General features: G+C 34.2%; 1 protein-coding gene across 2 annotated transcripts; it reads right to left on the bottom strand.

Moving 5' to 3' along the window:
* Positions 1-5,362: 5,362 nt before the first annotated feature.
* Positions 5,363-13,779, bottom strand: LOC140875526 (inactive protein RESTRICTED TEV MOVEMENT 1-like). Of its 2 annotated transcripts, none has more exons than XM_073279233.1 (3): positions 13,677-13,779; positions 13,363-13,577; positions 5,363-5,801 (listed from the first exon to the last, which is right to left on the bottom strand). In XM_073279233.1, exons 2-3 carry the CDS (start codon positions 13,564-13,566, stop codon positions 5,478-5,480), a joined length of 528 nt encoding a protein of 175 aa, XP_073135334.1. In that variant the 5' UTR covers positions 13,567-13,577; positions 13,677-13,779; the 3' UTR covers positions 5,363-5,477. The 2 variants fall into 2 exon arrangements, with proteins under 2 accessions (XP_073135334.1, XP_073135335.1); XM_073279234.1 differs by having other exon boundaries at positions 5,363-5,795.
* Positions 13,780-14,647: the final 868 nt, after the last annotated feature.

Here is a 14,647-nt window from a genome sequence, read left to right as displayed (position 1 = left end):
TTAGGTTTTAATCTCATTTTTCTTGATAAGCAGTTTACTTGATCTCTCCTTAAACATTTCGTCAATGGATCCGCTAAGTTATCTTTTGATTTTACATAATCAACTGCGATAACTCCATTTGAGATCAACTGCTTAATGGTATTATGTCTTCGACGTATGTGTCTTGACTTACCATTATACATACTACTTTGTGCCCTAACTATAGCCGACTAACTATCGCAATGTATCATTATTGCTGGCACTGGTTTTGTCCAACATTGAATATCTTCTAGGAAATTACGAAGTCATTCTGCTTCTTCTCCCGCTTTGTCTAAAGCTATGAATTCCGATTCCATAGTTTAACGAGCTATACATATTTGTTTAGAAGATTTTCACAACACCGCTCCTCCACCTATGGTGAACACATATCCTTGTGGACTTAAAGTCTTTTGTGTCGGATATCCAATTTGCATCCAATATCCTTCAAGTACATAAGGATATGTCGCATAATGTAATCCATAGTCCATTGAATATCTTAAGTATTTAAATACTCTTTTTAGTTCTTTCCGATAGTCATGACTAGGATTACTAGTGAATCTACTCAATTTATTTATCGAGTAAGAAATATCAGGACAAGTACAATTTGTAATATACATTAAACTTCCAATAATCCTTGCATATTGTCATTGAGATATGGGTTCACCACGATTTTTAGATAAATGTAAATTTAAATCTACGGGTGATCTAACCGGCGTAACATCATACGCATTGAATTTCCTAAGTATTTTCTCAATATAATGAGATTATGTTAGGGTAATTCCTTCAGACGTTTTTTCAATCTTAATTCCTAAGATAACATCTGCTTTTCCCATATCTTTCATGTCAAAATGTTTTGTCAACATTTTCTTAGTATTTATGATGACATCATGATAATGAGCATGTCATCTACGTATAGACAAACAATTACATATGATTTAGGTGTGCCCTTTATATAAACACATTTATCACACTCGTTAATCTTGAATCCATTTGACATCATTGTTTTGTCAAATTTTTCATGCCATTGTTTAGGAGCTTGTTTTAGTCCATACAATGACTTAACGAGTCGACACACTTTCTTTTCTTGACCAGGAGCAATAAACCTTCAGATTGTTCCATATATATTTCTTCTTCTAACTCACCATTCAAAAAGGTTTTCTTTACATACATTTGATGTATTTCGAGTTTATTTAAAGCAGCAATTGCTATAAGTACTCAAATAGACGTTATTCTCGTAGCAGATGAATAAGTATCAAATAAATCCAACCCTTCCTTTTGTTTAAATCCTTTAGCCACTAACCTTGCTTTGTATTTTTCAACAGATCCATCAGCTTTGTATTTCCTTTTTAGGATCCATTTGCATCCTAAAAGTTTGATTCTTGGTGGGAGATCTACCAATTCTCAAGTATGATTTTTCATGATGGAATCTATTTCGCTGTTTATGGCCTCTTTCCAAAGTGGAGCTTCTGGACTAGATAGTGATTTGCTGAAGGTCCTTGGATCATTTTCTATAGCATAACTAAGAAAATCAGGACCAAAAGTTTTAGCTATCTTAGCTCTCTTACTACGCCTTGGTTCTTCACTTTCATGAGTTTCCTCATTAGTGGATTCATGAGCTCTTTTTACAGAGCTTTTTTCTTTCTTTTCATTACAAGGAAATATGTTCTCAAAAAATGCAGCATTCCTTGATTCAATAATCGTATTTTCATGTATATCAGGAATCACTGACTTGTGCACTAGGAATCTATATGCACTACTGTTGTTTGCATATCCAATAAAGATGCAATATACAGTCTTAGGTCCAATCTTCACTTGTTTTGGCTTAGGTATTTCTACTTTCGCCAAACACCCCCACACTTTCAAGTATTTGTATGAGGGCTTATTTCCTTTCCACAGTTCGTAAGGAGTTTCATTCTTCTTTTTATGTGGAATTTTGTTAAAAATATGATTTGCTGAAAGGATTGCTTCCCCCCACAAGTTTTGGGGTAGTCCAGAACTTATTAGCATGACATTTATCATTTCTTTCAGTGTACGGTTTTTCCTTTCCGCGACACCATTAGATTGTGGTGAATAAGCGCCGTTGTTTGATGAATAATGCCAGATTCATTGCAAAATTTTTCAAACGGAGCAACATATTCACCTCCTCTATCACTACGAATTTTCTTGATTCGTTTTCCAAGTTGATTTTCAACTTCATTTTTATAAGTTTTAAAAACTTCTAGAGCTTCATCTTTGCTTCTCAACATAAACACATAGCAGAATCTAGTGCAATCATCAATGAATGTAATAAAGTACTTTTTCCCACCTCTAGTTTGTACAAACTTTAAATCACAAACGTCAGTGTGAATTAGTTTTAGAGGTATCGGACTTCTTTCCACTTTGTGAAAAGGTACTTTAGTTAATTTAGCTTCAACACATACTTCACATTTTTAGTTTGAATCAATCTTAGTCTTTGGAATAAGATTTAACTTTCCGAGTTTTCTCAAAGTGTTGAAGTTAACATGTCCTAATCTAGTATGCCATAAATTAGAACATTCAACCAAGTAATTCAAAGCATTAACTTTATTACTTTCAAACTTGCTAAGTACATTCATTACATTCATTTTGAACATTCCCTTTTCAATATATCATTTTCCTAGGAACTGTCCATTTTTCATGATTACAACTTTGCCGGCTTCAAACGCTATTCTAAATCCGGCCTTAACCAGCCTAGAACCCGATACAAGATTCTTCCTTATGTCCGGAACATGAAGGACATCAATCAGAGTAAGCTCCTTTCCCGAAGTCATCTTGATCACCACTTTGCCTAAGCCAACGATGTTGAAAGTCGCATTGTTACCAATATAGAGTTGTCTTCCACTTATAGGAGTATACTTCGAGAATAACTCCTTGTCAGCACAGATAGGTCTGGTGGCTCCGGTGTCAATAAACCATTCTCTAGGATGATCAACCATGTTAGCCTCGAAGACCACTGCTGAAAGATCTAACTCTGACAAGTCAACATGCACAGATCTGTGTTGGACAACATTTGCCCAGAACTGATTGTCCTTCTTTGGTACGCGACAATCCTTGGCTTTTGTGGTTCGTTTTCCTACAGTTCCAACAGGTTCCTTTCCACTTTTTGTTCTTCCCTTTCTTCACGTCTATCCCAAACTGTTTCCTTTTCTTAGTAGCATTTGGCACGACTAAATTATCCTTTGCTTCCATAGGCATCTTCCCGGCTTTAATCTCCGACTTGCGATTGTCTTCCTCAATTCGCAGCCTGACGATCAAGTCTCTGAGCCCCATTTCATTGCGTTTGTGCTTCAAATAATTTTTGAACTCCTTCCATAAAGGTGGCAATTTCTCGATTAATGCAGCCACTTGGAAGGACTCACTGATCATCATCCCTTCGGCCAATATATCATGGAGGATGATTTGGAACTCTTGCACTTGGCTAATCACCATCTTGGTATCAACCATTTTGAACTCGAGAAACTTTCCGACTACAAATTTCTTTGTGCCAGCATCCTCAGTCTTGTACTTTTTCTCCAAGGATTCCCATAGTTGCTTAGCAGTCTTGGTAGCAGAGTATACGCTATACAGCGTATTGTCCAACCCATTCAGTGCGTAGTTCCGGCACAAGAAGTCGTTGTGAGACCATGCATCGAAAGTAGACCTTGCTTGTGTGTCAGCATTTGGTGCCGGAACAGCAAAAAATTCCTTCAAAAACCTCGCAAGATTAAGTGTTGTGAGGTAAAACAACATCTTCTGCTGCCATGTCTTGAAGTCAGTACCGGAGAACTTCTCAGGTTTCTCGGCATGTGCAGTAGAAGCAGGGGCCGTAGGTGGTGGCGGCGTAACAGGTGGTGGTGGCGTAACAGGTGGTGGCGGCGTAACAGGGGACGGCATGACACTGGCAGATGGATCAGTAGCCATCAAAAATTTGTCTTAAACTTGTTATCAACTTTTGAACAGTATCAGCTTGCACGAACGCAGCAACAGGTAACGATAGCGATCCGAGAGTTTAACTCTCTATCTTTAAGACAAATTTATCCGCCGAGATGCTAACGGGATTTCTCAAATTGTCTACCAAGATAGAATGCTATTATCACTTCGATTAGCAGTACAACAAAATCGAAGAACTACTTACACTCGAAAGTGCTTAAGAAACTCTTTATTATGAGAGTATGCAGAAAAGGAGAATGAGAAATGAGCGAGTTCAAATGGAGTCAGACATGAGGTATTTATAGGCATTGGAAGACTGTCTCGATGAGTTGCATCAGTTCAGACGCACTGGTTCAGGCGAAGGGGTGCACTGATTTCAGCCGAAAAGACACACTGGTTCGGAATGGACACAACTCTTTAGACATGAAACGAAAACAAAACAAACTAAATAAATTTTTATTTCATCCAAAAATTAAATATTTGTCAAAGAGCCAGCCCAGCCCATGCCCACGCCCACGTCCGGTTCGTGCCGGCCGGCGGCGCGCGCGTGTGGCTAATGGTTCGAACCTAGCATAGTCTAGGTCCGCTTCCCTTAACAAACATGGGTACCCCTTGGGGCCCCAACACATTTGCTCAACTTGGGCTATTTAAGTTGAGTTCCATTTTCTCATTTTTCCAATGTGGGATGAGGTTAAATTCTCATTCACATCTTGTACAACTTTTCCATTTTTCCAACACAATTTTCCAACGGAGATCTGCATAGACACTAGAAGCATCAATCCAGTATATGATGTGATAGGAGTTCAAGTATTGAAATGGAAATGGAAGCACCACAAAGAGCACATAAAGAGTCTCGAAAGAATTATAAGACCACCTTCTTGGCATAATGATTTTGTTAAAATTTGAGTGTAATTGAATGAGCTTTATACAGGCTTTGCAATTTGACTGAGTTGTAAATAATAAGGCCCGAGAGACTAGTATGTATAAATTCAAGCTTTCACATTAATAAAAGAAGAAAGAACATTTAGCTCGATTCCCTTATTCTCATAATTTATCCTCCCTCGACTCTTCTCATTGTGTATCAACTTTGATCAATTTTATGAGATGAATCTCTTATTTGAGTTAATAATAAAAAATTAATATTTTTTTAACCAAAAATATTACTTTTTATTGTAAATATGAGCAAGGTTGATATTTCTCATAGATAAAGATCAATGAAACAGTCTCACGAAGTCACAATAGACCTACTAAAAAAAAGCCAACTGACACCGCGAACTTCAAAATGTCATTTGCTAATATTCTCATAAAACTTGTATTTTGCCAAGTAAATTAATCAAGCATACAATTTATTTCCTCAAAAACTCGCATAACAAAACCAAGAAAACCTCGAAATTTTTCTCCTCGCCACGACAAAAAATAATAATAATTGGGAAAATGAATTAAGAAAGAAAAAACACTAGATGTATTCTTTACTATAGTTCTAACACCAAACATACCATCACTCAAAAAGAGAAGAAAACAAATTAAATGTCTTATTCATGCAACATTTCCCAACTCTCGTCAGCCTTTACAACCTTCTCACTTTTGCGAAATGAGTCTAAAGTTATCGCTGGTTTTAGATAAACTCCAATCGATCTCACTGTATCGCTATCGGCGGTGCCATGAAATCCTCCGAACTGGCGATCATTTCCCAGGCGAAAACTGAATTCTTTGTCGTGGCTGCTTGACCTACCGTACGGGCCGTATTCGCCCTTGTTGGTGCCAAATGTGAGCGAATTCAATCGACCATTGTTGTAACTTTTGTGACCACTCACCGAAGTTATGTACTCTGAGGGGTAATTCAGTGTCACCTGCACCTTTTTAAAATTTGAATCATATCTTTGTATTCAAAGTCAAAAGATTAATAAAAGTCATAAACATGCAGCTTATTTAACAAAATCGTTGCAAAGTAGTTGATCTATCATGTAAAATGTCTAGGTCAAGTCTAATCATGATACCAAAAGGTAAAAACAGAACCAATTAAATCGAGGGTTTCGACTCTGGTACTACACCTGACTTTATACTAACTATATTTGTATAATTTCACAATATTATATAAAAGACTGTCTATGACACCGATCTTATAATAATGTGATATGATATACTATACCTGACTTTATACTAACTATATTTGTATAATTTCACAATATTATATAAAAGGATGTCTAAGGCACCGACCTTATAATAATGTGATATGATATACATAATTATTTAATTATGATTATCATTATATGCATCGCATGATTATCTCCAATTTTATTCAACACATACTCGATTTTTTTCTTTACCCCCAACGGTCACAAACGGTAACAAAACGGCTAGTTTTTTGCCTATAAATATGTTCACTCAAACTCATTTTTAATCACACCAAAATTCACTCTTTCTCTCAAAATATTTTCTCCTTGGTTTTTTTTTTGAAGATGAAGATGATGACATTTCTAAGGCTATTTTTCATAACGATTATGATCATTATGCTCACGAGTCTTGTACTCACCGGCGATTATCCACCGCACACTTTTCATCTATTTTTAAGCATACTTGTATTCGTTATTTATCCATTATTTTGTATTGTCATATTTATGAAAATTAACTAATAAAATGCATTGTTATTTTTCTAGTATCACCATGTCAAATTTGGCAAAGAATGAATTCGTTGCGCTCGATATCACTGGAAAGAATTATATGACATGGACTCTAGATGTAGAGATGAATCTTGAGTCATTGGGTCTAAGTGATACCATCAAAGAAAATAATATATCATCCTCACAAGAAAAGACAAAGTCTATGATTTTCTTACGTAGACATCTTGATGAAGGATTGAAATGTGAGTATCTCACAGAAAAATACCCAATGATTTTATGAAAATGGCTGAAAGAAAGATTTGAGCATATAAGGGAAGTTATACTCCCGACCGCCCGTGATGAATGGAATACGTTGAGATTCCAAGACTTTAAAAAAGTCAGTGATTACAATTCTGTGATGTATCGAATAGTCTCGCAATTAAAATTTTGTGGGCATGTTCTTACTGAAATGGAAATGCTTGAAAAAATATTTTCCACTTTTTTACGCATCGAATATAACTCTACAACAATAGTATAGAGTGCGTGGATTTTTGAGATATTCTGAACTCATCGCATGTCTTCTTGTGTCAGAAAAGAACAATGAATTATTAGTGAGAAATTATCAATCCTGACCCACTGGATCAACGGCATTTCCAGAAGCAAATGCCGTAATTAAAAATAAAAACCAAAATAAAAGGCATAGACCAGATTTTGGTCGTGGACGAGGTCGAGGACGTGGGCGTGGACGAGGACGTGGACGTAAAAATGATTGCGGTCGTGGTCGCGGCCGTGGATATGAAAATAATCGAGATAGTTACTTCAATAACTCATCTCAAAAGAACACCACGAACCACCACCAAAAGGGCAGCATGAAAATACGAGTGAAAATGAAAATCACTCAAAAAGATCTGAGAGTGTTTGTTATAGATGTGGCACTCCAGGACATTGGTCACATATTTGTCGAACCCCTGAGCACCTATGTAAGCTCTATAAAGAATCGACAAAAGGGAAAGGAAAAGAGACCAATTTTTTGAAAACATTAACCATTCAAGTGGTTCATCTCATTTCGATGCTGCTGATTTTTCAAATGATTTCGAAGACATTGATTAATATATTGGTGGGAATAGAATTTAACATACTGTATTTTTCATGTATTTTTGTATTATGAAACATGTTATATTTTTCATATAATGTCATTAATTTTTTTTATTGCATATTTTCTTTTGAAGTTCAAAATGAAAAACGGTATGAGCAAAGCTAAACAAGGAAATAATCTCATGGAAGTTTGCATATCCGATAGTGGTACAACGCACACTATTCTCCGAGATAAAAGATATTTCTTGGAATTAAAACCAACAAAAATAATGGTGAATACAATATCAGGTCATGTAGACTTGATTGAAGGTTGTGGAAAAGCACATTTTTTGTTACCTAATGGTACAAAATTTTTGATAAATGATGTTTTATATTCACCAGAATCAAAAAGAAATTTATTGAGTTTTAATGACATATATTCTCATGGGTATGATACTGAGATGATAGCTGATGAAAATCAGAAATATATGTGTCTTATCACATATAAATCAGAAAAGAAATATGTGGTTGAAAAATTATCAATGCTCCCTACTGGATTGCATTATACACATATAAGGCCAATCAAATCAAATATGGTGGTTAATAGTTCTTCAATATTAACCAATTGGCATGATCGATTGGGACATCCTGCTTCAATAATGATGCGAAGAATTATTGAAAATATACATGGTCATCCATTGAAAGACCAGAAGATCTTTCAGAATAATAAGTTTCAATGTAAAGCATGTTCTCTTGAAAAACTTATTATAAGACCATCGCCAGCTAAAATCCAAACAGAATCACCCATATTTCTTGAACTTATTCAGGGTGATATTTGTGGGCCAACCATTTTGATATTTTATGGTATTGATCGATGCCTCTAGCAGATGGTCACATGTATGCTTATTGTCAACTCGAAATGTGGCATTTGCAAGATTAATGGCTCAAATAATAAAATTGCGAAATCAATTTCCCGATTATACAATCAAGAAAATAAGATTTGATAATGCTGGAGAATTTAATTCCCAAACTTTCAATGACTATTGATGTCAATGGGAATTACTGTTGAACATCATGTTGCTCATATTCATACACAGAATGGATTAGCTGAATAATTGATTAAACGTCTACAACTGATTGTTAGACCAATGATTATAAGAACAAAACTCCCTATTTATATATGGCGACATGCAATTTTACATGCTGCGGCATTAATTCGCATCAGACCAAGTGTATATCATAAATTCTCCCCATTGCAGCTTGCATTTGGTAAAGAACCAAATATTTCTCATCTGAGAATTTTTTGATGTATGGTGTATGTGCCTATTGCACCACCTCAACGATTAAAAATGGGTCCTCAAAGAAAAATCGGTATTTATATTGGTTATGATAGCCCATCAATAATTCAATATCTTGAGCCTCAGACAGGAGATGTGTTTACAGCACGCTTTGCTGATTGTCATTTTAATGAAGAAATATTCTCGATGTTAGGGGGAGAAAAGAAACACATCGAAAAAGAAATCACATGGTATGTACCATCATTGTTACATTTGGATCCAAAGACCAAACAATGTGAGAAAGATATACAGCAAATTGTGCACTTGCAAAGAATTGCAAATCAAATTCCAGATGCATTTGCAGACACAAAAGGGGTAACAAAATCATATATACATGATGTAAATGCCCCTGCTCGAATTGAAATTCCAAAGAAACAAATTGAAGACACTTATGATGTCAATGCTTGAAGCGTGAAAGACCAGTCGGTTCCAAGGATAAAATTCCTCGGAAAAAAAAAGGCATAGAGAAACACGATGATCATAAAATAGAAAATGGTGTTCCAGAAGAAACACCTGATGATGAAAATATTCTGTCAGAACCACAAACTGACGAGAATCGTGAAATCTCTATCAATTATATTAATACTGGAAAATATGGAACCGAAAAGACATAGCAGATATTGATGAGATATTTTTTTTATAATGTGGCTTGTGACATCATAAATGAAAATGAGGATCATGAACCAAAATATTTTGGTGAATATAAAACTCATCATGATTGGGCCAAATGGAAAGATGTCATCCAGGTTGAATTGGATTCGCTAAATAAACGTAATGTTTTTGGACCTATAGTCCTCACACATAAAGGTGTAAACCTGTTGATACAAATGGGTTTTTATTCGAAAGTGAAATGAGAAAAATGAAATAATCAGATATAAAGCTAGACTTGTTGCACAAGGTTTTTCTCAAAGGTCTGAAATTGATTATAAAGAAACGTATTCTCCTGTTATGGATGCAATTACGTTTCGATATTTGATTAGTTTGACAGTATCTGAAAATTTGGAAATGTGTCTTATGGATGTTGTTACAGCTTACTTATACGGATCACTTGATAGTGATATATACATGAAAATCCCTGAATGATTTAAGATGTCTGAAGCACAAAGTTCAAAACCCAAAGAATTTTATTCTGTAAAATTTCAAAGATCATTATATGGGTTGAAGCAATCCGGTCGAATGTGGTATAATCGGCTAAGTGAGCACTTGATGAAAAGGGATATGTAAATGATCCAATATGCCCTTGTGTTTTCATCAAGAAAACAACATTCGGATGTGTAATTATTGTTGTATATGTTGATGATTAAACATCATTGGAACAAATAAAGAAATTCAAGAAGTTATGATGTACTTGAAGGAAGAATTCGAAATGAAGGATCTTGGAAAAACCAAGTACTGTCTGGGTTTGCAAATCGAACAAAAAGAATGTGGAATTTTTGTTCACCAGACAAATTATACAGAAAATATCCTTAAACGTTTTAATATGGATAAATCAAATCCATTAAGTACTCCAATGGTTGTAAGATCATTAAACATAGAAAAGGATTCATTCCGTCCATGTGAAGATGATGAAGTTATTCTTGGTCCAGAAGTACCATCTCTAAGTGTCATTAGTGCCCTTATGTATCTTGCAAATTGCACAAGACCTGATATATACTTTGCTGTAAATTTATTGGCAAGATTCAGTTCATATCCAACAAAGAGGCACTGGAATGGAATTAAACATATATTTCGTTATCTATTAGGAACGACAGATTTGAGACTTTTGTACTCAAAAGACACCAATCAAAGTATCATTGGTTATGCTGATGCTGGAAACTTATCTGATCCACATAAGACACGTTCCCAAACCGTATATGTATTTACTCGTGGAGGCACAACAATTTCTTGGCGTTCACAGAAACAAACACTCGTAACAACTTCATCAAATCACGTCGAGATTATTGCGCTACATGAAGCAAGTCGTGAATGAGTTTGGCTAAAATCAATGACACAACATATCCAAACTTCTTGTGGATTATCAGTAGACAAGAATCCTGTGACGCTGTATGAAGATAATGTTGCATGTATTGCTCAAATGAAATAAGGATACATCAAAAATGACAGAACCAAATATATCCCCCAAAGTTCTTTGCCTACACTCAAGAGCTTGAGAAGAATAAATATATTGATATCTGTTACATTCAATCAAGTGAGAACTCATCAGATCTTTTCACAAAGGCGCTTCCTACGACAATATTCAGAAAGCATATATATAATATTGGGATGCGAAATCTACAGCGTATGTGATGAATCGATCGTATTAACATGAGGGGGAGTTTACGTGGCTGCACTCTTTTTTCCTTGCTATGGTTTTTATCCCACTGGGTTTTTTCTAGTAAGGTTTTAAAGATGCAGTACACAAACACGTAGTATCACGATCATCATCACAAGGGGGAGTATTGGAAATTATATATTAAAATTAGATTGAAAATTATTGTGATGGTGATGTGATAATATTTTAATTTTTGATTATGTAATAGATGACATATTTATTTTTGGACATTTCTCAATTGAGGATCTGTAAATAGACCTCAACATTTGTGAAGAAATAACACAAGTTTAAAGAGAAGATTTTATAAGTGTTTGGTTTGATATATATTTTGAGTTTTAGAGTTTTTAGTTTTTACCATAAATTTTTATTTTTCACAACAGATTAAATTTATTTACAAAAAAATAAGTAGTTTTTTTTTTTAGAGAAATGATTGCTATAATTGAGTCTCGAACTCGAGACCTCATGTCATTACTTAACATTTTGGTGTCAGACGAGCTACATGTCATTGATCAAAATTTTGTACTTTTACAAGACCTTAAAACTCTATACTATTTAATAATACATCAACCCTTAGAGTAGTTAATTTTACTATTTTAGTGGATGGACAAAACTACCCCTTATATTATTTCGTTCAATAAAAATGATTCTAAAAAATTATTTTAGTAAATTCTAAAATGAGTAACTTTTAAAATTTTAAAAAGTAATTAATTATTTAATTATGCTAAAAATATGTGCACGCGAATTGTCGCATGCGTGGATCATTAGTCTAAAATTATTTTACATAGGGTTCCATTTCTAGTTACTTTATGATTTACAGGAACTTGAACCGAACTTACATACGGTCACTCAGGGGCGGAGCCATGATTTAAAACTACTTGGGGCTGATTTTATTTTGTGTTAGTAATAATTAAGGTGAACATTGGCTAAAATTAATCAAACTTTCTAAAATCGAATTATTGACAAATTCAACCGAATACACTGAACTTTAATACAAAACATAACGAACCAAACTGAAAAATTCGGTTATTTCGGTCCGAAATAAAATTAATCGCACTTATAGATTTTTTTAAAAAAATCAAGTTTTAATTTAAAAATTGTAATATAAAAGTTGAATTAAATAAATTTTAAATTTTATTTATAAAATATATTTTTTCAAATCTAGTTATATTGTCCAATAAAATTTTATTAGAAATTTATAATATTATATTCAAATAACTTTATTAGAAAATATAAATTTTAATAAAAGTCAAGTTTGTCGGTTGACAAAAGTTTTATATGAAAACCGAAATTGAACCAAACCAACTGATATTTTTAAAATTAAAACCGAAACATTGAATAAATGCGAACATATTTTTCAATTAATTCGGTTCGGTCAGTTCGTTCAGTCGAAACCGATAATTTGCTTAACTCTATACTATAATTGATGTATCATATTTTGGCAATAATAACTTGATTTTTTTTTAATTTTATTCATTCTCTAAGTTACCAAACTAGAAATCTAATCACCCTAAAAATGCAAACAAAGAATTATAATTATTCAGTTCTGGTTATTTTAAATCGAAAAACAGCAATACAAGCCCAATAATACTCGCAACATTTAAGTCTCAACTATTTCAACCAATTGATTATTTCTCGGAAATTTGCAACTATAGATTTTTAGGAAAAAAATCCAAGCTGAAAATTCATATACATCATTAGTCAATATTATTGTAATTCAAATAATTGCAACTATATATTCGACATAATTTTAGAGTTGTCGAATTTTATCTCAAAATCGTTTAGTTTATCATAAAAACCTACGATAATAAGTAGTTTCAAAATTACGACAATAAAGCAAACAAATATACGAGAACGGAGTATGATTTGTGAGAATTGTTCTATTTTAAATTTTTTAACAATATGGCTGAAGTTTGAAATTTAAAAAAAAATCATGGGGCTGAAAAAAAAAATTTAAAAATAGGTGGGACTGGAGTCCACACTAGCCCAAAAGTGGCACTGCCCTCATGTCTCCGGTTCTAGTTCGATCTGGTTCCGTTTCGGTTTTGGAGAAACTCAAAGCATGAATAAACATATCATCAAATTGAAAAGAACTTACAACATCAAACTTGTATCCTTCGTTGTGGCCAAAGCTATCAGACAGGACCAGACTCCCATTCTCAGCGTACTGAAACTGAATGGAATTGATCTCTTCGTCGTGCGAAACGAATATCTGCACGATCTTGGTCCGACCCTTTTCATCCCACGCAGTCCCACTTTTGCTTCCCACTGCACCAATCTTGATGTAGCCTGAATCATCCATTTTTGCCCGCCCTGAAATAATAATAATGCAGAATGAGCTGGGATTCCTTAGGAGGAATACTTATAATTGTACGTGACAATTAAATTTGGCAGATGAAATGAGAGGACTACTTCAATGTATAAATTAAATGAACGTGGAGCCGATTATGGGAACTCGTTTTCAGAGAATATGCATATATATTATTAATATATATAGTTGGCAGCTGATTTTGTCAAATGATGGGTGGCCCATCTCCAATCTCGTTTCTCCACCATACGTTACGTTGATTGAGAGAGTCTTTGACACAGCTTTTTACCGTAAAATTGTTAACCCCTATCCTCAATAGAAAAGTCCAGGAATCTAAACTAAATGTTCAAAATTTTGTTATAAAATATGGTGAAGTGGTGTTCCGGAAAATGGATTTGAAATTCATAATATATGAGATTTTAAATTCATGCGTAACTTATTTACACATTAGGATTAGATATGCAAATTACTCTAGTGAAATATCTGAAAACAAATTTACGGGGATTCTTTAACTGATGGGATCGAATACAGAACACGTAACGGCTAATTAACCGAGTGTAGGTATGATATTTTTATGGCCCTACGTTGTTCCCACTTGATTTTCCCATGTGAATATATGTTTTGAACAAATTTTTTATCTTTCGATAATTTTAGATTTTGTATAGCATATTTTTGAGTTTCTTGAAGCCACATGCTGGGCCAGAATACGTGCGAGGTCCGTGCGCCACACGGTTGCGAGAATATATAATGTACGGATGCTCGGTTTGTCCCATGTATTAGATGGCATGAGTCTCAATGTCTCGTGACATAGACATAGTACGTAGTTGCATTTGTATATCATGTAAGAAATATTTGAATTCAATAACCCAAGTCATGTGATGACTCATCAAATCAAAAGAGAAGATGGCAAAAATTGAGCTACCGGCGAGAGCCATAATTTTGGACGGAAGATGCATGTGTTGTATTAACTTGTGACTTTGAAGACGTGCCTTGATTGTTCAAAGAATTGGGGCTAATGTTTCTGTTCCATTATTATTTCACAATAAGTAGAACACATAGAGTAGGTATAAAACTT

The sequence above is a fragment of the Henckelia pumila genome, chromosome 1, assembly GCF_033568475.1.
Source record: "Henckelia pumila isolate YLH828 chromosome 1, ASM3356847v2, whole genome shotgun sequence".
In the NCBI taxonomy this organism is placed as follows: Eukaryota; Viridiplantae; Streptophyta; class Magnoliopsida; order Lamiales; family Gesneriaceae; genus Henckelia; species Henckelia pumila.
Note: the sequence above shows the minus strand (reverse complement) of the source record. Positions and strands in the feature narration are given on the sequence as shown.